This window comes from Elephas maximus, chromosome X (genome assembly GCF_024166365.1).
Source record: "Elephas maximus indicus isolate mEleMax1 chromosome X, mEleMax1 primary haplotype, whole genome shotgun sequence".
In the NCBI taxonomy this organism is placed as follows: Eukaryota; Metazoa; Chordata; class Mammalia; order Proboscidea; family Elephantidae; genus Elephas; species Elephas maximus.
Window position 1 is genome coordinate 179,918,730 of NC_064846.1, and position 21,355 is coordinate 179,940,084.

Here is a 21,355-nt window from a genome sequence, read left to right on the forward strand (position 1 = left end):
CTGCACGCACAGTACCTGCTACCAGTGCCCGCAGGTGGGAGATGAAAAAGGTTTTCTTCATGTTTTTTTTAATTTCCCACCCTCCCACCCTGCCCTGAGCACCTGGTAATCACCAATCAACTCTGGTGCCCCTGCATTTGCCTATCCTAGGTATTTCATGTAAATGGGATCAGACGGTATTTGTCCTTTAGTGTCTGACATGCCACAAGGGTCACCCATGTTGTGGCATGAGGACTTGACTTCTCCTTACGGCTGAGCAGTACTCCACTGTACGGGTGCACCACGCAGTGTTTACCCATTCATCTGTTGGCGGGCACTTGCGTTGTTTCCACCTTTCAGCTGCTGTGAACACAGTGCATCTGTGTGTTTGAATCTCTGCTTTCGGTTCTCTTGGGTATGTATCCAGGCGTGGAATTGCTGGGTCCTATGTTGTTTTGAGACCCTACTGGCGCAGTGGTTAAGAGCTCGGCTGTTAATCAAAAGGTCGGCAGTTCGAATCCACCAGCCGTTCCTTGGAAACCCCTTGGGGCAGTTCTACTCTGTCCTATAAGGGTCACTGAGGCAATGGGTTTGGTTTTTGGGTTTTACAGTTGTTTCTGCCTTTTGTCTATTGTGAATGGTGCTGCCGTGAACACAGGTGTACAAGTACCTGGTTGAGTTCCTGCTTTTGAGTTTCTTGGGTGTGTACCTAGGAACGGAATTCCTGTGTCACACAATAATGCCATGTTCAATTTTCTGAGGACCCCTCACACTATTCTCCATGGCGTCTGCACGAAGGTCCCAGCTTCTCCAAATGTTTGTTTTAAAAACGGCTTTTTAGATGTTTTAAAAAGTCTGCTTTTCTGAGTTCCCTGACAACTTCATGCTCTCAGTCGTCAACCTGCTGTCTCTCTGGACCCGGGGTTCCCTTCAGGGAGAGCTATTTAACCTGCAATAGGGGTGTGGAGTGTACCACCGACTCTCAGACTCTCAGCTGCAACCTGGTCACTGTCGGTTCCGCATAAATGAACTCCTGCCAGTTCCAAATACTGTAAATATCCTAAACCATGCTCAGCTAGATACTACAACCCGTTACAGGTCCCCCAAATATATGTGCTGCCAATCCTAACCCCTGTATCTGTGGTTATAATCCCACTTGGGAATGGGTTTTCTGTGTTGTTAATAAGGCAAGATTAGTGTCCAGTACATCTCAAATCAATCTCTTTTGAGATACAAACTGAGCCGATTAGGTAGAGAAAATAGCACAGAGGCGGAGACATGCCAGGTGGAGATCACCCAGGAGCCAGCGGACAAAAGGTCTGAGAACAGACAAGGAGCTTCCCCCAGAGCTGACAGAGAGAGAGAGCCTTCCCCTACAGCAGGCGCCCCGAGTCAGACCTCTAGCCTCCTGAACTGCAAGAGAAAGCCTGTTTGTTAAAGCCACCCCCTTGGGGTGTTTCTGTCCTAGCAGCGCTAGATTACAACCCAAAGAACACAAAAACCCACTGTGAACAAATATAAACAGGAAAAGCTTCGGTTCATTGTAAAACAGCTTTATTTCACCATAAAAATGCCAACTGAACAGACACGCTCTTCCATAACGGCGAAGGTTACAACTGTTTTTAAGTATTCCTGAGCTTCGCGGTTTTTTTTTTTTTTTCTTGTCTTTGTTTTTTGGAGAAGCAAACGATTATAAAATTTAACAACTTTGCCGGCTTAAATCTGTTGGAAACGCCTCGAGTAAAAATAATTTAGCAAAAACAGCTTCTTTGAAAAAACCACACACGCTAATCTTTACTAGAAACCAAAGCTTTTAACCCATTTTTTTTTTAAACGCTGAATTACTTGAATTTCCAAAGAGTGAAGGTTCTAGAAGTTACAGCACGTCCCGTACCACACCCCCGTGGTGTACAGATATCTGAAGGACGGTCACATCTGAATTGCTGATTTTAACGGCTTGTACCATCTTCACACATGACTTAACATGCCCAGAGCACTGTGGCCTGCGGGCGTTCTACCCAAGTTTTTCTATCAGTTAAGATTAAAAAAAAAAAAAAAAAATCACAAGGGAAAGGGTATTTTTCTCTTCAGTACCCCAGGTGGCACTGTGCGGTCCATAGCCTTTGGCCACCCACCTGCTGCTGGTCGTGTGAATGTCCAGGGCGCGCACAAAAATCCAGGTAGGAACGCTGCACGTATCTATGCGGTAGGTCTCATAAAACCGTGAGTCTGCACGTTTGTCCGGATTTAGCGAGATCGGTGACGTTAAAGCTATCGGATCAGAATTTTCCAGAGGAAAGCTAAAGCTACTGACTGACCGCTATACTTCTGAAAAGAAAGCCCCAGTGCGCCTTCTTCAACCACAGGGAACTGAGTATGGTGCACGCTGTCCGCCCGTGCGCCTTCCTTCCCCTGCAGGGCTGGGCTCCTTGGACATTCGGCGCTGAGGCTTAGCGAGCGGCGGGTGGACAGCAGGCGGCTTGGCCTGCTCCCGGGCTGGGGAGGCCGGCCCTTCATTACCTGTTCCAGGTGCTCCGGTGCCGGCTGGCGGAGCGCGAGCGCGAGCGCCCACTGCGACGGCGGCTGCGCTTGCGGCTGCCGCTGCTCCTGCGGCCACGGCTGCGCTCCCTGCGGCTGGACCGCTCCCTAGACCGAGAGCGCCGCGAACGCGCATGGTCCGCGCTGCCACCGCGCCGGGTTGAACTCTGGTCCCGTGGAGAGCGCCTGCTGTGAGGCCGCCGGCCAGCCCGCTGCCGCGCGTCTTTTGCGCTGCCCGCCCTACGCGCCCGGCTGCGCGCCCGGTGCTGGCCTTCAGAACCACGGTCCCGGCTGGCGCGGCCCCGGCCCGCGCTGGGTGCACGGTTGCACTTGTCCTGCTCGGAGCGGACATCCCTCTTGGGCGAGTTCTGGCTGCTGGCAGGCGCACCTTTGGGCTGCTGAGTGTTGTCGGGGATGCAAGCCAAGACTCCGGGACACCCCTTCTCGGGCGAGCCTGCAGCTGGGACCGCACGGGAGTTCGTGACATCCGCGCCAGGTGCCTCCTCGGCCGCACTCCCATTCACATCTCCGGGATGGGGCACAGCATCTGGGCGCGCAGAGGCCTCCTTGGGAGGGGCAGTGCCCGCACAGCTGACGGACACGCTCTGCAACATGTCCAGCACAGGCCGCAGCAGGTCAGCGTGCGCCGTGGCCAGCTCGTCCTGCGCGCGCGGTGCTACGTCTCCCTGGCGGCTGAGTAAGATGCTGAGAAGACGCTCCCGCAGGGCGCGCTCCTTGCGCTGCAGCCCCAGCGCACGCTCCTTCTCCTCCTCCACGCGCCGCAGCTCCGCCTCCTGCAGCCGCCTCCGCTCCTCCTGCGCCTGCAGTCGCCTCCGCTCGTCCTGTCGCTCAGCCTCCTGCAGCTTCACGGCCTGGCGGAGGAGGAGAGCGCACTCAGAACAGGGCCGCCATTCGCTCCTACCTGGGCGCACCGCGGAGGCGGGGGCGCAGGGCCCTAGGGCGCTGGGTGGACGAGGAGGAAGCCACCTGGCTCCTCCAGGGTCCAAGTGCGAGCGAGGAAGAAGCTCCTCGCTCTACCAGCGTGGGCACCTGGGACGGTGCCGGCCCCGCCCGTGTTCATCCCACAGCGGACCTGGGGCAGAGCCCCCGAGCACGTGCCAGCTGTGGGGCGCTGGGCGCCAAGCAAACGCACGGGCCGGCTGGGCTCGCGTCTTCAATATTCACCGTGAAGCCAGCACTGAGCTGCCCCGAGTCTCGGCTCGCCTCCCCTTCTCCTTCCCGGGACTTATCGCGACTGTAATTAGATAATAGGTTACGGGTCGCGGGGACGCGGCCTTCCCGGAGCGAGGAGCGCATGGGACGCTTCTCTGTCCACCTGCCTCCCGCCCAAGGCATTACCAGCCAATGGCAGCACCAAGGGGCAAGCTCTTAGGACCCCCTCTCGGGTCGGGGTGGCTGCCCACATCCCAGGAGCCAAGAGGTCCGTTGAGTTCAGCTCAGCAGAGACCGAGAGGATGCCGGCCCGATGCCAGCCTCGCCTGGGCGGCCACCGGCCCATTTTGAAGGAGTGGGCTCGGTCTGTGTCGTCCTGCTAAGTGGGCTGCCTTGTGGGGGTGCAGGCAGGGCCTGATGAACAGACCAGGGCTCAGGGAGGCGCCACAGGCTGCAGGACACTCATAAGGGCCAGGGACCTTCCTCACTCTCAGCAATGCCCTTTTCACTGGGGAAAAGGTGGCTCTTTGCCCCTGGGACGCCACAGGCACCGGGCCGGTGTTTGGAGGGCTTTGATGTGAACGGAAACCCTGGTGTCATAGTGGTTAAGTGCTACGGCTGCTAAGGAAAAGGTCAGCAGTTCGAATCCACCAGGCGCTCTTTGGAAACTACGGGGCAGTTCTACTCTGTCCTATGGGGTCATTATGAGTCAGAATCAACTCAATGGCAACGGGTTTGAGCTTTATCGGTGCTTTTAGCTGCCATGTCAGCCCCCGACTCATGGCAACCTCACGCACAATGGGATGAGACCGCTGTGATCCACAGCGTTTTCACTGGCTGGTTTCCAGCAGGAGATCATCAGGCCTTTCTTCCTAGTCTCTTAATCTGGAAGTGCCACTGAAAGTTGTCCAGCATCACAGCAGCAGGCAAGCCTCCACTGACAGACGGGTGGTGGCTGCATATGAAGTCCTTTGGCCGGGAACTGAACCCAGGTCTCCCGCACGGAAGGCAAGAGTTCTACCACTGAACTATCACTGAACTCTCCAGGGCTATTAAAAAAAAAAAACAAGCCCACTGTTGTCGAGTTGATTCCGACTCATAGCAACCCTACTGGACGATACTTTGTTGTGATCCACTGGGTTTTCACTGGCTGATTTTCAGAAGGAGATCTCCAGGCCTTTCTTCCTAGTCTGTCTTAGTCTGGAAGCTCCCCTGAAACCTGTTCGGCATCACGGCAACACGCAAGCCTCCGCTGACAGACGGGTGGGGGCTGCACAGGAGGTGCCTTGGCTGGGAATCGAACCCAGCTCTCACAAAGATTCTAGCACAGTGGTTAGGCGCTCAGCTGCTGACCTTTTAGTCAGCAGTTCCAACCCGCCAGCCGTTCCGCGAGAGAAAAACCTGGCAATCTGCTTCCATAAAGACTGACAGCCTTGGAAACCCAAAGGGGGAGGTCTACTCTGTCCTCTAGGGCCGCTGGGAGTCGCCATCGACTCCACGTCAGTTGGTCTGGTTTATGGCCTTGGCGAAAGAGGAGCGCCCTCCGATGCTCAGAACTTTGGAAAGAGAAGGCTGCAATCTATCGGAGGGCGACTGTGTACCCTCGTACGCTCAGTATGGAGACTCCCCAGCCCCTCCCGGTTACAGCTGCGCCTCGCTGACCCCAGGGAGCCGGCGTTTCCAAGCTGCGCAGCAGCCGCGACCGGAAGCAGGTGCTAGTGGGCCGTGGGGAAGGTACGCGCGGTTACCTTGGCCCTGCTGAGCAGCTCGGCAATCAGTCGGATGGATTGGAGGTTCCTCTGAGCCAGCAGCAGCTTCCTCTCCTCCGACCTGATCTTGTCCTGCAGCTTCCTCTGCTCCTCGGCCTGCAGCCGCTCGAGCTTCTTCTGGCTGCGGCGAAGCGCGCGGTCCCGCTGTCTCTGCTCTCGTTTGCGGAGCTTCTCCTCCCTCTTCCGCTCTCGCTCCAGCTCCTCCAGCTCCTTCTGCTTCCTGCAAGAGACACAGGCGACACTCAGGTCAAAGAGGGCGGCCGCCAAGTGCCGGGAAACACCCGCCTGGTGTACGGCAAGGGTGGCATTTTAACCAGGAGGGTGAATACTCAGAGGGTGGGTACTAGTGCCTGCGTCTTTGGTCGGACTGTAGCATAGGCACTGCTATGGAGCAGTCACATGGGACCAAATCGGCCGGCCAAAGTAAAGCAGATCACCTTCCCCAATGTGGGTGGGCCTGATCCAATCAGTTGAAGGCCGTAAGGGCAACAAGGGAGTTTCCCTAGGGCGTGTTGTGTCTCCAGACCATACACAGCTATCTTGCCAGAACTCCCTCCCTCTTCCCATCAGCCGACCTACAGATTTTGGACTTGCCTGCCCCTGTAATCACCTGAGTCAATTCTTTAAAAAACAATCTCTATATACAGACACACGTAACAAAGAAAACACCTGTTGCCGTTGAGTCAATTCTGACTCATAGCAACCACACAAGACAGAGTAGAACTGCCCCGCGGGGTTTCCAAAGAGTGGCTGGTGGATCTGAACTGCCGATCTTCTGGTTAGTAGCCAAGTTCTCAACCACTGCGCCACCAGGGCTCCAGACATCTATCCATATGGGGGAAACCCTGGTGGTGTAGTGGTTAAGTACTATGGCTGCTAACCAAAAGGTCGGCAGTTTGACTCTACCAGCTGTTCCCTGGAAACCCTATGGGGCAGTTCTACTCTGTCCTATAGGGTCACTAGGAGTTGGAATCGACTGGATGGCAACGGGTTTGGTTTTTGTTTTTTATATGTATATAGATGTTATATATAGATGACAGAAGTGTGGATATAGATGATGGCGCTCAACCACCACACCACCAGGGCTCCAGACATGTATGTACAGATGCCTATGTCTATACATATTAGATACAGAAATAGATGACACGGCTGTAGATGACAAACAGGTAGATGACACAGATGTAGGTAGTCACAGATCTAGTCATAGGTATCCCTACAGATAAACACACTGTATGGACAAGGTGACACAGGTACGAGATGTTACAGATTATATAAATACAAACACAGACGACATGGAGCCCTGGTGGCGCAGTGGTGATGAGCTCAGCTGCTAACCAAAAGATCAGCAGTTCAAATCCACCAGCCACTTCTTGGAAACCCTGGGTCGCTATGAGTTGGAATCCACTTCACGGCAACATGTTTATAGGTGATACAGATACAGAGAATATGGATATAGTTATAGGTGACATGGCTATAGGGGACAGGGATGTAGACAGAGATGACACAGACACAGAGACTATGGACACAGTTATAGGTGACATGGCTATAGGGGACAGGGATGTAGACAGAGATGACACAGACACAGACTATGGACACAGTTATAGGTGACATGGCTATAGGTGACGGGGATGTAGACAGAGATGACACAGACACACAGACTATGGACACAGTTATAGGTGACATGGCTACAGGGGACAGGGATGTAGACAGAGATGACACAGACACAGAGACTATGGACACAGTTATAGGTGACATGGCTATAGGTGACGGGGATGTAGACAGAGATGACACAGACACAGAGACTATGGACACAGTTATAGGTGACATGACTATAGGGGACAGGGATGTAGACAGAGATGACACAGACACAGAGACTATGGACACAGTTATGGGTGACATAGCTATAGGTGACAGGGATGTAGACAGAGATGACACAGACACAGACTATGGACACAGTTATAGGTGACATGGCTACAGGGGACGGGGATGTAGACAGAGATGACACAGACACAGAGACTATGGACACAGTTATAGGTGACATGGCTAGAGGTGACGGGGATGTAGACAGAGATGACACAGACACAGAGACTATGGACACAGTTATAGGTGACATGGCTAGAGGTGACGGGGATGTAGACAGAGATGACACAGACTATGGACACAGTTATAGGTGACATGGCTATAGGTGACAGGGATGTAGACAGAGATGACACAGACACAGAGACTATGGACACAGTTATAGGTGACATGGCTACAGGGGACAGGGATGTAGACAGAGATGACACAGACTATGGACACAGTTATGGGTGACATGGCTATAGGTGACGGGGATGTAGACAGAGATGACACAGACACAGAGACTATGGACACAGTTATAGGTGACATGGCTATAGGGGACGGGGATGTAGACAGAGATGACACAGACTATGGACACAGTTATGGGTGACATGGCTATAGGTGACGGGGATGTAGACAGAGATGACACAGACACAGAGACTATGGACACAGTTATAGGTGACATGGCTATAGGGGACAGGGATGTAGACAGAGATGACACAGACACACAGACTATGGACACAGTTATAGGTGACATGGCTATAGGTGACAGGGATGTAGACAGAGATGACACAGACACAGAGACTATGGACACAGTTATAGGTGACATGGCTATAGGGGACAGGGATGTAGACAGAGATGACACAGACACAGACTATGGACACAGTTATAGGTGACATAGCTATAGGTGACAGGGATGTAGACAGAGATGACACAGACACAGAGACTATGGATATAGTTATGGGTGACCTGGCTATAGGGGACAGGGATGTAGACAGAGATGACACAGACACAGAGACTATGGACACAGTTATAGGTGACATGGCTATAGGGGACAGGGATGTAGACAGAGATGACACAGACACAGAGACTATGGACACAGTTATAGGTGACATGGCTAGAGGTGACGGGGATGTAGACAGAGATGACACAGACTATGGACACAGTTATAGGTGACATGGCTATAGGTGACAGGGATGTAGACAGAGATGACACAGACACAGAGACTATGGACACAGTTATAGGTGACATGGCTACAGGGGACAGGGATGTAGACAGAGATGACACAGACTATGGACACAGTTATGGGTGACATGGCTATAGGTGACGGGGATGTAGACAGAGATGACACAGACACAGAGACTATGGACACAGTTATAGGTGACATGGCTATAGGGGACGGGGATGTAGACAGAGATGACACAGACACAGAGACTATGGACACAGTTATAGGTGACATGGCTATAGGTGACGGGGAGGTAGACAGAGATGACACAGACACAGAGACTATGGACACAGTTATAGGTGACATGGCTATAGGGGACAGGGATGTAGACAGAGATGACACAGACACACAGACTATGGACACAGTTATAGGTGACATGGCTATAGGTGACGGGGAGGTAGACAGAGATGACACAGACACAGAGACTATGGACACAGTTATAGGTGACATGGCTATAGGGGACAGGGATGTAGACAGAGATGACACAGACACACAGACTATGGACACAGTTATAGGTGACATGGCTATAGGTGACAGGGATGTAGACAGAGATGACACAGACACAGAGACTATGGACACAGTTATAGGTGACATGGCTATAGGGGACAGGGATGTAGACAGAGATGACACAGACACAGACTATGGACACAGTTATAGGTGACATAGCTATAGGTGACAGGGATGTAGACAGAGATGACACAGACACAGAGACTATGGATATAGTTATGGGTGACCTGGCTATAGGGGACAGGGATGTAGACAGAGATGACACAGACACAGAGACTATGGACACAGTTATCGGTGACATGGCTACAGGGGACAGGGATGTAGACAGAGATGACACAGACACAGAGACTATGGACACAGTTATAGGTGACATGGCTATAGGTGACAGGGATGTAGACAGAGATGACACAGACACAGAGACTATGGACACAGTTATAGGTGACATGGCTATAGGTGACAGGGATGTAGACAGAGATGACACAGACACAGAGACTATGGACACAGTTATAGGTGACATGGCTACAGGGGACAGGGATGTAGACAGAGATGACACAGACACAGAGACTATGGACACAGTTATAGGTGACATGGCTATAGGTGACAGGGATGTAGACAGAGATGACACAGACACAGAGACTATGGACACAGTTATAGGTGACATGGCTATAGGTGACAGGGATGTAGACAGAGATGACACAGACACAGAGACTATGGATATAGTTATGGGTGACCTGGCTATAGGTGACAGGGACGTAGACAGAGATGACACAGACACAGAGATGAACATGGAGCTGATGAAAGAGATGTACACGTAGAACCGCGTGACACGGATAGGATACAGATACAGATGGGTATAGATGATATGAGGAGCCCTGGTGACACGGTGGTTTAAGCACTCGGCTGCTGACCGAAAGGTCAGTGGTTTGAACCCACAGGAGAAAGATGTGGCTTCCGTACAGATGACACTTTGGAAACCCTATAGGGCAGTTCTACTGTGTCTTAAGGGGTCAGTATGAGCTGGAACTGACTCAACACAATGGGTTTGGCTTCGTTTTTACGGATAATATAGACACGATATAAACAAAGAGATAGGGGTAGGATATACATGTGCATACAGATACACGGATGACATACGTGTAGATACAGTTACAGACATACAGACAGAACATACAGATATTGACATAGGGATGACACGGGCACAGATGACACAGATGTAGATATAGACACAGATGCAGACATCTTACTGGTTCTGCTTCTCTACAGAACCCTGATGACTAAGAAAGAAAAGGAGATAATATCCACAATCTAACTACTCACCGAAAACTAAGTACCAGAGCATCAAAGAGCCCCGAGGAGGAGCAGACATACACAAGAGTGACGCATTTCATCGTATTTCGACAGAGTCCGCTAAGTGTGACCCCAAACCAGAAACCAAGAAGAAAAGGGCTGACGGGTTTGACGACACACAGAGTTTAGTTCTGAGTAACAGACGCTTTGACACACAGAGTTCAGTTCTGAGTAACGGACGCTATCCACACTAGGAAGATAAGCAGTACGCTGGGATATAAAATATCTGCAGTGGCACAAAACATGACTACCCGGAACCCATAGTGTTCTGAGCCGCCGCAAACGAAATGGCAAACAACCGAACAGGAAAATAAAGCACATTTCAGAAGACAAATATGAACGTTGTTGTTGGTAGATATCGTCGAGTCGGATCTGACTCATAGTGACCTGATGTACAACAGAATGAAACGCCACCCGGTCCTGCACCATCCTCACAGAGAAAGGGCTGATACAAACATAGCAAGGTGTCCAACGTCACCCCAGTGCGTCATCCGAGAAGACAAAGTATAAGGAGTAGAGGCAATGGGATGGGTTTCAGCCCAAAGTGGATGAATTTCTAAAAATTACAAGTTTAAGTGCTAAAATGTGCTCCCAGTGGGGAGACCCACCTCCCCCCAACCCCGCCGCCACCTGTCATACTGTGGGGACTTGCATATTTGCTGTGACGCTAGAAGCCATACTGCCGGTATCTCAAACACCAGCAGGGTCATCCACGGTGGACGGGTTTCAGCAGAACTTCCAGACTGAGAGTAGGAAGAAAGGCCTGGCAATCTACTTCTGAAAATCAGTGCTGGAAGATGAGCCCCCTAGGTTGGAAGGCACTCAAAATACAGAGCATGCCAACAATGGTGAAGATGGTGCAGGGTGGTCAGTGTTTCATTCTGTTGTACGTGGGGTCTCCATAAGTCAAGCTGACTCATCGGCAGTTGTCTGCCTGTCTATTGACGAGGAATCAAAGGGTTTGCACAATGCCCTGCGACATTATGGGACACTAAGAAGGAACCAAACAAGAATACGGACAAGCACACGGAAGCACCCACAGACACCGCACTGGGTGAAAGGAGTCAAACACGTAAGACCACACACTGTATGAGTCCTTTGCTACGAAATCCTAGGAAAGGCAAACCTACGACAGGGAGCTGACAGGTGGGTGCCCGGAGCCAGGGGCCGGGGGTGCAGGTGGGTTGCAAAGGGTCCCAAAGGGATGTTTACAGGCAAGGGGGCTGCTCTGCGTCTGGATGATGGCCATGGGCACCCGACTTCGTACCAGTTCCCGCTGTACACCCAGAACCGGTCAAGTTTGCGGTGTGAAAACTGTGTGTGGCCCTAAATAAACACAGAGCGAGGGCCACGGGGACATGCACACAGAAGCTTTCAGAGAAGGCAGGAGCCACCACCTGCCCCCGAAGCTCGGTGCCCCCAGAACCAGCAACAACACCCCAGACTTAAGATGCAGCCCCCCAGAGCCAGTCCCTCAGAGACCCTTCCTTCCTCCAACCCAAACCGATACCCACAGGTCTGAGGCCGCCCCAGGGAGCGCCCAGGTTTCCACAGGTCTGAGGCCGCCCTAGATAGAGTGCCCCGATGTCCACAAGTCTGAAGCTGCCCCAGAGAGCGCCTAGGTGTTCATGGGCCTGACGCCGCCTCAGATAGCACCCAGGTTTCCACAGGTCTGAGGCCACCCTACAGAGAGGGCCCAGGCGTCCAGGGGTCTGAGGCCACACTAAAGAGAGTGCCGAGGTGTCCACGGATCTGAGGCCGCCCCAGAGAGAGTGCCCAAGTATCCACAGGTCTGAAGCTGCCCCAGAGAGCACCCAGATGTCCATGGGTCTGAGGCTGCCCTAGAGAGAGCACCCAGCTGTCTACGGGTCTGAGACTACCTCCAGAGAGCAACCAGGTGTCCATGGGTCTGAGGCTGCCCCAGAGAAAGCACCTGAGCACGTCGACGGGGCTAAGGCCACCCCAAGGGCACCCAGGCATGCCCACGGGCCTCAGAGAGAGCACCCAGGCATCCACGGGTCTGAGGCCGCCCTGGACAAAGCCCAGGCCTCCACAGGTCTGAGGCCACCCTGGAGACAGCGCGGAAGTCCTAGGGAAGCTTGGCTGCTGCCTTCTGCACAGGCCCAGGAGGTTTGCTCAGGCGTGCCTGGGGACAAGAATGTGCTGACAAGCAGGCACTCACGTGGAAATCCCTTGAGGCTGTTCAATACAATCTGGTGAGCACAGCTTTTCTTTAGAGCAAACCCAAACCACCTACAAACAACTCAGAACCTAACAGCTTTTTCTTGGGGGTGAGGAAAGCGTCCGAAATGAGGAACAGACACAACCAGAGGCGCTGTAGCCCCTGGGAAGGCCCGAAGAATGTGCACCCTTGCCAATCCGGCTTTAAAATTCCCCCAGAAAACCAACTGGCTAAGTGAAGGAGCCAAGGCCCTCCATGGTGACCTGAGGACAGAGATGCAAAACCAGAGTACAGCTTCTGACGGCCAGGCGGCCACCGTCAACAGGCATGGGGCTGAGGAGGACAGCAGCAAGGCCAGACCTGCAGAGAAGGTGAGGAAGAGGAAGAGCAGCTCGCTGGAATGAGGAGGTCCGAGGCTGTGGCCGGAATCACAGCCCACGATGAAAGCTCTCCTTCGGCGCCAAGAACGACCCCGTGCAGTGTGTGAGGGCTCTGGAGGTTCACGCTGAGGAGAGCTAAGGGTGAAGGTGTCCATGTGTGGGCGTCTGCTAAGAGGCTTTCCCATGGGATCCCAAAGCAGAGCCCATACGCTTAGAAACAGACAGCTGTGCCCACCTGGCAGCAGCTATGTGGAGCCCTGCAGACAACGCCTGCTTTAAACGTCATTCAGGATGAAGCCCCCAAGGCGGCCACTGGACTTTGGAAAAGTCCCCGGGAGGTGGAAATGCAGACATGCTGGGCTGCGAACCGCAATGCTGAAGGCGCCTCGGAAAAAAGGCCTGGTGATCTACTTACGAAACAGCGGCCACTGAAAACCCCGTGGAGCGCAGGCTACTAACCAACAGGTCGGCAGTTTGAATCCACCAGCCACTCCTTGGAAACCCTATGGGGCAGTTCGACTCTGTCCTATAGGGTCGCTATGAGTCGGCAATGGGTTTGGGTCTTTTGAGGTAATCTTTAAACCTTAAACCAAACACATCCCCTGAAGGCATCTTAAAACCAAGTAACACTTTAGCTTAAGCAGTAAAAGAGAAGACTGAAGAGCTGATCCCTTTGAATTGTGGTGCTGGCAAAGAATACTGAATACGCATACCACAGACAACCAGAAGAATGAACAAATCTGTCCTGGAAAAAGCAGTCAGCATGCTCCTTAGAAGCTAGGATGGCCAGACTTCGCCTCACGTACTTGGGACATGTTAGCAGGGAGGGATGGAGGAGGACACATGCTTGGTAAAGTAGAGGGTCAGTGAAAAAGAGGAAGACCTTGATAAGATGGACTGACACAGTGGCTGCAACAATGGGCTCAAGCATGACAACGACTGTGAGGACGGCGCAGGACCGGGCAGTGTTTCGTCCTGTCGTGCACGGGACCGCTCTGAGTAGGAACTGATTCCCAGGCACCTAACAACAACAACAGTGAAGGTCTCCCTTCAGCATTATACTCTTTTAAGAAGTACCTGTATGGGATCAACTTGTCAAAAGCAACTCAAAAGATGAGCTAGGAAGCCAAGGGGCACGGAGTTTATGTCAACGGCAGAGGAACGACTGAGAGAATGCAGGTGAGAATGGCTGCACAACTCCACCAACGTCATCCAGGTCACTGAATTGTACCTGTGGGAACTGCTGAAATGGTGTATGTTCTGCTGTGTATATTCTCAGCAACAACAAAATAAATAAAACTAAGAAGAAAAAAAATAACACAAATGGTTTGGACCCACTGCTGAGGAATTCAAGACTGAGGCTCTTTGTGCAGAGACCAAAAATCTGAATGCATGAACACACCTTACCTGCATTATCTGCAATAGTGGGGAGTGGAAAACAAGACACACAGCAATCAGGAGACAGTTATATCAATTAACTACAGTTCAACAAAAAGGCGACACGGGGCCAATCGAAACTTATCTATGCTTAACACTAAGACAAATCGGAGGAAACGTATGTAGAACACACACGGGCACAAATATGCTAGAAGATAACCAATGTACAGTTCCAAGAGACACGATATGAAGAATTTCTTATGTTCCAAAATGTATGTGATATAGTTAGCCAGGTTGCTTTTTACAATAGGAGCTCTAGTGGCCCAGTGGTTAAAGCGCTCGGCTGCTAACCGCAAGGTTGGCAGTTTGAACCCACCCAGTGGTTCCGCAAGAAAAAGACTTGGCTATCTGCTTTCCTAAAGATGACCAAAAACCTGTTGCCATCTAAATCAATCTCGACTCATAGTGACTCTAGAGAACTGCCCCCTGGGGTCTCCAAGGAGCGGCTGGTGGATTCGAACTGCCCACCTTTTGGTTAGTAGCCTGAGCTCTTAACCACTGCACCAACGGAAAATCCTATGGGGCAGTTCTACTGTGTCACATGGGATCTTAACGACTTGGAATTGACTCAAGGGTACCTAAGAACAACTAATTACTCTGATAATGCTAAAAACAAAAGGTAAAAAAGGAGGAAATACTAATTCTCGTAAAAAGACCAGACTTAATGGTCTGACTGGGACTAGAACAACCCCAGCGGTCATGGTCCCCAGACCTTCTGTTAGCCCAGGACAGGAACCATTCCCAAAGCCAACTCTTCAGAGAGGGGTTGGACTGGACAATGGGATAGAAAAAGATGCTGCTGAAGAATGAGCTTCTTGGATCAAGGAGACACTTGAGACTATGCTGGCATCTCCTATCTGGAGGGGAGATGAGAGGGCAGAGGGGGTTAGAAGCTGGCAGAATGGACACGAAAAGAGAGAGTGGACGGAAGGAGTGTGCTGTCTCATTAGGGGGAGAGCAATTAGGAGTATATAGTGAAGTGTATATAAATATTTGTATGAGAGACTGACTTGATTTGTAAACTTTCCCTTAAAGCACAATAAAAATTTTAAAAAAAGGAGGAGAATAACTGTCACCTGAGTTTGCTCTTTGGAGCCTGAACCCCAGGAAAAAATTGAAGCAATTGCTTTTAAAGGCCCCCAAAATGAAACTAGGCTGTTTAGTTGGGGATTTTTTCTTCTAAATCTGATTCTCTACTTCATCTTGTTAACGTCTTCAATCTAAATGTAAAATTGCAAACGTGGCCAAGATACTCTGCTCGGGTCGGCGCAAATATGTGAACGGTGCTCGGCAGGAAGGGGACTCCAAAGGAAAGGTGGGGTCGGGACCTGGCATGGAGAGAGTCACAACCATGACAGGAGAAGCCCCCCACATTGTCTCAGGCACGCACGCACACACAAACACAGCCATGCACAAGCACGCACACACACACACGCCCCCAGGTGCCAGGCAGTCACTCTGAAGGCACCGGCGGCGTCACAGACCTTACCTTTCCTCCGCTCTCTGCTTCTCCTCAGCCTCCTTCTCTCTGCGTTTCTGCTCCTCTCTCTGCTGCTCCAGCTCCTGAAGCTTCTGTCTCTCCAGCTGCCGCTTCTTAATTGAGGCATCACTCAGGTGTTTGGTCGAGTCAAAAGAAACCTTGAAGAGCAAAAGGACGGTGCGGTAGAGAATTACCTAAAAGCAATCTGGAAGTTAAGGCACGATCCCACGGAAACCAGGTTATTTCAGATGCTGAGAAGTTTATGGTCAAGTTCACGTCAAACCCTCACTCACCATCGGCCCGGGAGTTAAACTGATTGGTCTGAAGTCACACAACAGCAGAGTTATGGTTCAGAGAATAAAACTCAACAGCAGCTGGTTATACTGTATTTAATACAGGTAGTCCCCGACTTATGATGCGTTCAAGTTACAATGAACTGTACTTATGACAGTCCTTTTTTTTTTTTGGTATTTCTTAACATTAGTAATATATACTACACAAAGTGTTGTAGCATGTAATTTGCCGATATCATCTTATCTCTGTGTGTAATGCTTCCAACTCCCAAAGACAAAGGTCGCATTTATAGACACCGATGATAAAAGGCAATAATAATGAAAACTAATAAAAATGAAGCATTCGACTTACATCAAAACCGATTTATGACGGAGTTATTGGGACGGAATCCCATCGTAAGTCTCAGACTACCTGTATACATACGCTACACTGAACGTTAGAAGCCTTGGTGGTGCTGTGGTTAAGCTCTTGACTGCTCACCAAAAGATCACGGTTCAAACCCACCCAACGGCTTCGCAGGAGAAAAGACCTGGTGTATATCTCAACTTCACCTCTTATTATAACGAAAACAGCTAGTACTGTTGGACGGGTTTCCCCCTCTGCATTCAGGGCCCCTCCAACCAAAGCCACCGAGCACACAGCTGCAGGGACCCAGGCCGGCACTAACAGAATGTGCAAACTGTCCCCACACCACGCAGCGTAACAGGCAGGGTCCTCCAGAATGTCTGTTTACTCGTCACTGCAAAGTAAACACACTCAGAGTCAGTAATAACTTAAGAAACGTCAGATCCTGTTTTAAAGGGACATTTTGGGCGGCTTGGGCTCTGTCTCGGCTCTTTCAGAGTATCCCTGATGGTCAACGTTTGGCCCTCTTTAAGACATCTGGCTCGTCCACATTTTCCTAAAGGCACCAAATTTATAAAGGCCAAACTGTGGAAACTGCCACTCGCTTTCATTCCCGTGTATCTGGAATTCTACTGGAAACCGGATGGGTGCTATAACCGCGTGGATGGGGCATGCTCCAGGCAGTCTGAGGGGGTAAGGCTTTACAGCGGGCAGGGGAACACCGCGGCCCACAGCACAAACGCCCGGTTCCTCACCTTGATGTTGCAGGCCACAGCCTTGCCGTCCTCGCCCTTGAACATGAGCTTCATGCCGCGCAGGGCGCTCATGGCCTTGATGAAGCCCGCATACTCGCGGTACTGGACGTAGGCTTCGAAGTTCAGGTGCCCCCCGAAGCTGAATGTGTGGAAGTTGCGGCCCGTCATCTCCTCCCGGTAGGGGTCCAGCATGGGGATGTCCACGTTGCGCACCTCCCCAAACTTCTCAAACACCCTGACAAGCACCTCCTCACTGGGCTTCTCCGAGCCTGACTCCTTCAGGGCAAACCACTTGCATGGCAGCCCCTCCAGGTGGATGGTGTCCGGCCTCTCGCCCGGCAAGGTCTCATTCATGTCCTTCGCGTCACGGAAGAAGGAGTCCCAGTCATGGCGCGTGGGGAAGTCGATCTTGAACTCGGCGGCACGCACCTTCAGGATGTCAGAGAAGCCGCTAAGCTTGATGGTCTTGCCGTCTAGGCAAGCGAGGAAGGACTTCACCAGGCTCTTATTCTCCACCTCGCCCTCGAAGCGGATGAAGTCCATGGTGCTCTTGGCAATGCGCAGCGTGGAGAACTGGTGGCTGTGCACCATGCCCTTGAGCCGCTCCATCACCTCCCAGTTGGAGATGGACTTCCCCGGCTGCTTCAGCTGCGGCAGGGCCACGCTGATGGTCATCTTTGTGATGGGCTTGAGGTACAGACCGTGCGGGGGGCACAGCTCCACCGCCTCAGACGTGTCGTGCACAATGGTAGCCGCTGCCATCGCCGGAGCGCAGGGCCTGAAAAGCACAGGGCAGGGAGTCAGGGTGTGGTGCCAGGGCAGAGAGTCCCCACGCCGGTCAGCCCCTCAAAGCTGGGAGACAAAATGGGTCACAGAAACTGGCCTCTAACTCATTAGAGGCAGCACCAACAGAGTTTTTCAAAATCATTAAATTTAGGAACCTTAGTGGTGCAGTGCTTAAAGCACTCATCTGCTAACTGGGAGGTTGGCCGTTTTAACCCACCCAGAGGTGCTGCAAAAGACCTGGCGATCTGCTCTCATAAAGATCACAGCCCAGAAAACCCTATCAAGAAGTTCTACTCTGTCACATGGGGTCACCAGGAATTGGAATCGGCTCAACGGCACCTAACAACAGGAGGCAGTGGTGGTCCCAGGGTAGAAATTCTCACCATCCAAGCAAGAGACCAGAGCCCTGGAGGCACAACAGTTAAGCATTCGGTTGCTAACTGAAAGGTTGGCAGTTCAAACCCACCCAGCGGCTCTGTGGGAGAAAAGACCTGGCAATGTGGTCCCACAAACATCACATCCTAGGAAACCCTATGGGACAATTCCACTGTCACATGGGGTCACTATGAGTCAGAATCAACTTGAAGGCACACATCAACAACAATATGGACTGAATAAGGCCTTCTGATCTGCTCCTGGAAAGATGACTGCCTAGGAAACCCTGTGGGTCATTTCTGATCCGTCACATGGGGTCACTAGGAGTCAGAATCGACTTGATAGCATAGCACCTGACAACAACAGGAGACAGTGGTGGTTCGACTCAATGGCACACAACAACGACAACACGGACTTAAGAAAGAGCACTGGTGGTGCAGTGGTTAAGTACTCAGCTGCTAATCAAAAGGCCAGAGGTTCAAACCCACCAGTGGCTCCAACGGAGAAAAGATGTGTCCATCTGCACCCATAAAGATTACAGCCTAGGAAACCCTATGGGGCAGTTCTACTCCGTCACATGGGGTCACTAGCAGTCAGAATTGACTCCATGGCACCCAACAACCACAGATTAAACTAAACGGGAAATAAACTGGATTCACAAAAAGTTTTTAAGGAAAAGTTTAGCATCAAAAGCCACGCACCACCATATCCTAGCAGGGGTTCCCCCAAGGACCATGGGAACAGGAAGCTGGATTAAGACCCCTAACTTCAGCATAACCAAAAAGAACAAGCCAGAAACTGCCCAGCTCCACAGGAGGCTGCTGGGGGCAGGAGGGGAGATAAAGCTCAGCTCTAGGCATCTGGAAAGGTTCTGGGGAGGAGGCGGAGGCCCTGTATTTACGCTAACGAAACAGGAAAGAAATGAGAGATTGAGAAAACCATTGAGCCGTATCCCTTGACTAGATGCAACTTCTCTTTGCCCAGCTTAGAGTCCAAAGCACAGGGGCTTCTCCAAAACTTCAGGCTGAGAACCCAACCTGCCTCTGCCTGCCTCTTGCCCCTCCACCCTCCACCAGAGAACTCCCTCGGACTGGTCTGACAAGTTAGTTCTTCTGGGAAGCCGAGCTCTGGTGGACGAGCTTGATCCCAATCAGGAGCCCAAATGCAGGGGGTGGCGGTCAGCCCTGTCCAGCCCCAGGGGACACCCCTGCTGCTCCCAGAGCCCCCGAGGCAGGGTCTGAGCAGGCTGAAGAGGCACTGGGGCAAATCGGTGGTGCCAGACGGGGGCCCAGCCTGTGGGCTCAATGACCTCCTCAAGCCTGAAGACCACCCCCCAAAACCAGAATCAGAATCTGAGCAGTCGCGTGGCTTCCCTGGTAACCCCAGGCTGTCTCTGCTCCCCCTAGCCAGCCTCAGACCCACAACTTAGACCCCTGTCACGCCAGGGGCTCCTCTGGTATCTCCCCAGTTGCCCCCAGTACACCAGTAGCCTTAAGTATCCACAGCTGCCCTGTGTCGCCCCTGTAACCCCAGATGCTCTGGCACCCCTGCCCTGCCCTTACTGGTAACCCCATCCAACCCCCCCTCGCCCTGATACCCCCCAGCACCCGTCGCCTCAGAACCGGGCAGACCCCAGTACCCTGGCGGCCTCCAGTAGCCGTGGTAACCCCGAGTTGCCCCGGTAAACCCCCTCCCCTACCAACCCCTCCCCTCGCTCACCCCCGGTACCCCAGGTCTTGGCTAGGGCACCTGGGCCTTCCGCTACGGCCATGCCCGCCCCACCCCGCGCCCAGCACCTCGGTCTTCCACTTCCAGGTCGCGCCCCGCACACACCTCGTAGTCGCCCCGGCACTCCCGACCACCGTCAGTACCCCGCCCCATGACCCCAGGAACCCAGCAGCCCCAAGGGCCCCCGGCTGCCCCGCGTCGCCCCCGTACCCCCGGCCCCTCCCCCGGGGCACTCCTGGTCTTCGCCCCCGCAGCCCGACTTCCCTCAGCGGTCACCCCGTCACCCCGAGCCCCGTCGTCCTGGTAACCCCGCCGCCCGGCGCCCCGGCCTCGCCCCCTCCCCCCGGGCCCCGCTACCCCTCCCCCGGCCCGGCCCGCGGACAGCACGGCGGTCGCCGGGTGGGCCGGGCCGAGCGGGCGCTCACCGGCGCGGGGCTCCGCCTCGTCCCAGGCCGCCGCCGACGCCGGAGCTCCTCGCGTCCCCGACGCCACGGCAGCGCGGCCTCCCCGCCCGGCGCCGCTACCGACCGCCGGAGGGGCCCTGACGCCACCCGCCGCCGCCGCCCGACGCCCCTGTGACGCACTTCCGCTTCCGGCGCTCGGGCCCGCGGAAACAGCCGCGCGGCGGCCCCGGGTTCCAACGGCCTGTGCCCGCCCCTCGAGTAGGCGGGACTTCCGGGACCTAGATGGGCGGGACTTCCTGGACACAAGCGGGTGGGGCGGCGGGGCCCAGCACTGGGCATGCGCGATCCTGTACCGCCCCCACATTTCTAAATGTTTTTTGTAGTTTTTCCAAATGTGCACCTGTGCTGGGGTGGCCAGGTGTTTGTCCAGATGCACTCAAAGACAACGTGTGGGGCCTGTGTGACTACTGTTTGGGTCCTATTATAAAAATGGCCAGCATTTTTTATTATTACAATCATAAAAGTGGTCATCGTTTATTAAAGTAACTTTAAAAGTAATCAGCATTTATTATAATTATAAATATAAAGGTGGTCAGGATTTATTATATTAAATATAAGAGTGATCAGCATTTACTGTAACAATAAATATAAATGAGATCAGCATTTCTTACAATATTAAAAATAAAGGTGATCAGCACTTATTGTAATAATATAAAAGTGAGAAGAATTTATTATAATTATGAAAGTGCTTAGAATTTATAATCATAAATCTAAAAGTGGTCAGTATTTATTATTGTAAAACTGATCACTATTTA

General features: G+C 52.5%; 1 protein-coding gene and 2 long non-coding RNA genes across 3 annotated transcripts; 2 read left to right on the top strand and 1 right to left on the bottom strand.

Moving 5' to 3' along the window:
* Positions 1-97: 97 nt before the first annotated feature.
* On the bottom strand, positions 98-20,703 carry AKAP17A (A-kinase anchoring protein 17A). Its single transcript, XM_049871412.1, has 5 exons — positions 20,562-20,703; positions 17,248-18,025; positions 15,863-16,011; positions 5,439-5,679; positions 98-3,389 (listed from the first exon to the last, which is right to left on the bottom strand). Exons 2-5 carry the CDS (start codon positions 18,007-18,009, stop codon positions 2,496-2,498), a joined length of 2,046 nt encoding a protein of 681 aa, XP_049727369.1. The 5' UTR covers positions 18,010-18,025; positions 20,562-20,703; the 3' UTR covers positions 98-2,495.
* LOC126068663 (uncharacterized) lies at positions 7,090-9,132 on the top strand. Its single transcript, XR_007515758.1, has 5 exons — positions 7,090-7,135; positions 7,974-8,045; positions 8,820-8,891; positions 8,964-9,035; positions 9,108-9,132. It is a non-coding gene; the product is annotated as an uncharacterized LOC126068663 (long non-coding RNA).
* LOC126068664 (uncharacterized) lies at positions 8,107-8,818 on the top strand. The gene is made up of 3 exons (XR_007515759.1): positions 8,107-8,187; positions 8,540-8,565; positions 8,774-8,818. It is a non-coding gene; the product is annotated as an uncharacterized LOC126068664 (long non-coding RNA).
* Positions 20,704-21,355: the final 652 nt, after the last annotated feature.

Excerpts from the sequence above, each read along its gene's own strand:
- AKAP17A (XM_049871412.1), bottom strand. The coding sequence starts at position 18,009 with ATGGCAGCGGCTACCATTGTGCACGACACGTCTGAGGCGGTGGAGCTG. Across the intron at positions 16,012-17,247 it reads CTGTGGCCTGCAACATCAAG|GTTTCTTTTGACTCGACCAA; the intron begins GTGAGGAACCGG and ends TTGCTCTTCAAG. Across the intron at positions 3,390-5,438 it reads AGCTGCTCAGCAGGGCCAAG|GCCGTGAAGCTGCAGGAGGC; the intron begins GTAACCGCGCGT and ends CTCCTCCGCCAG.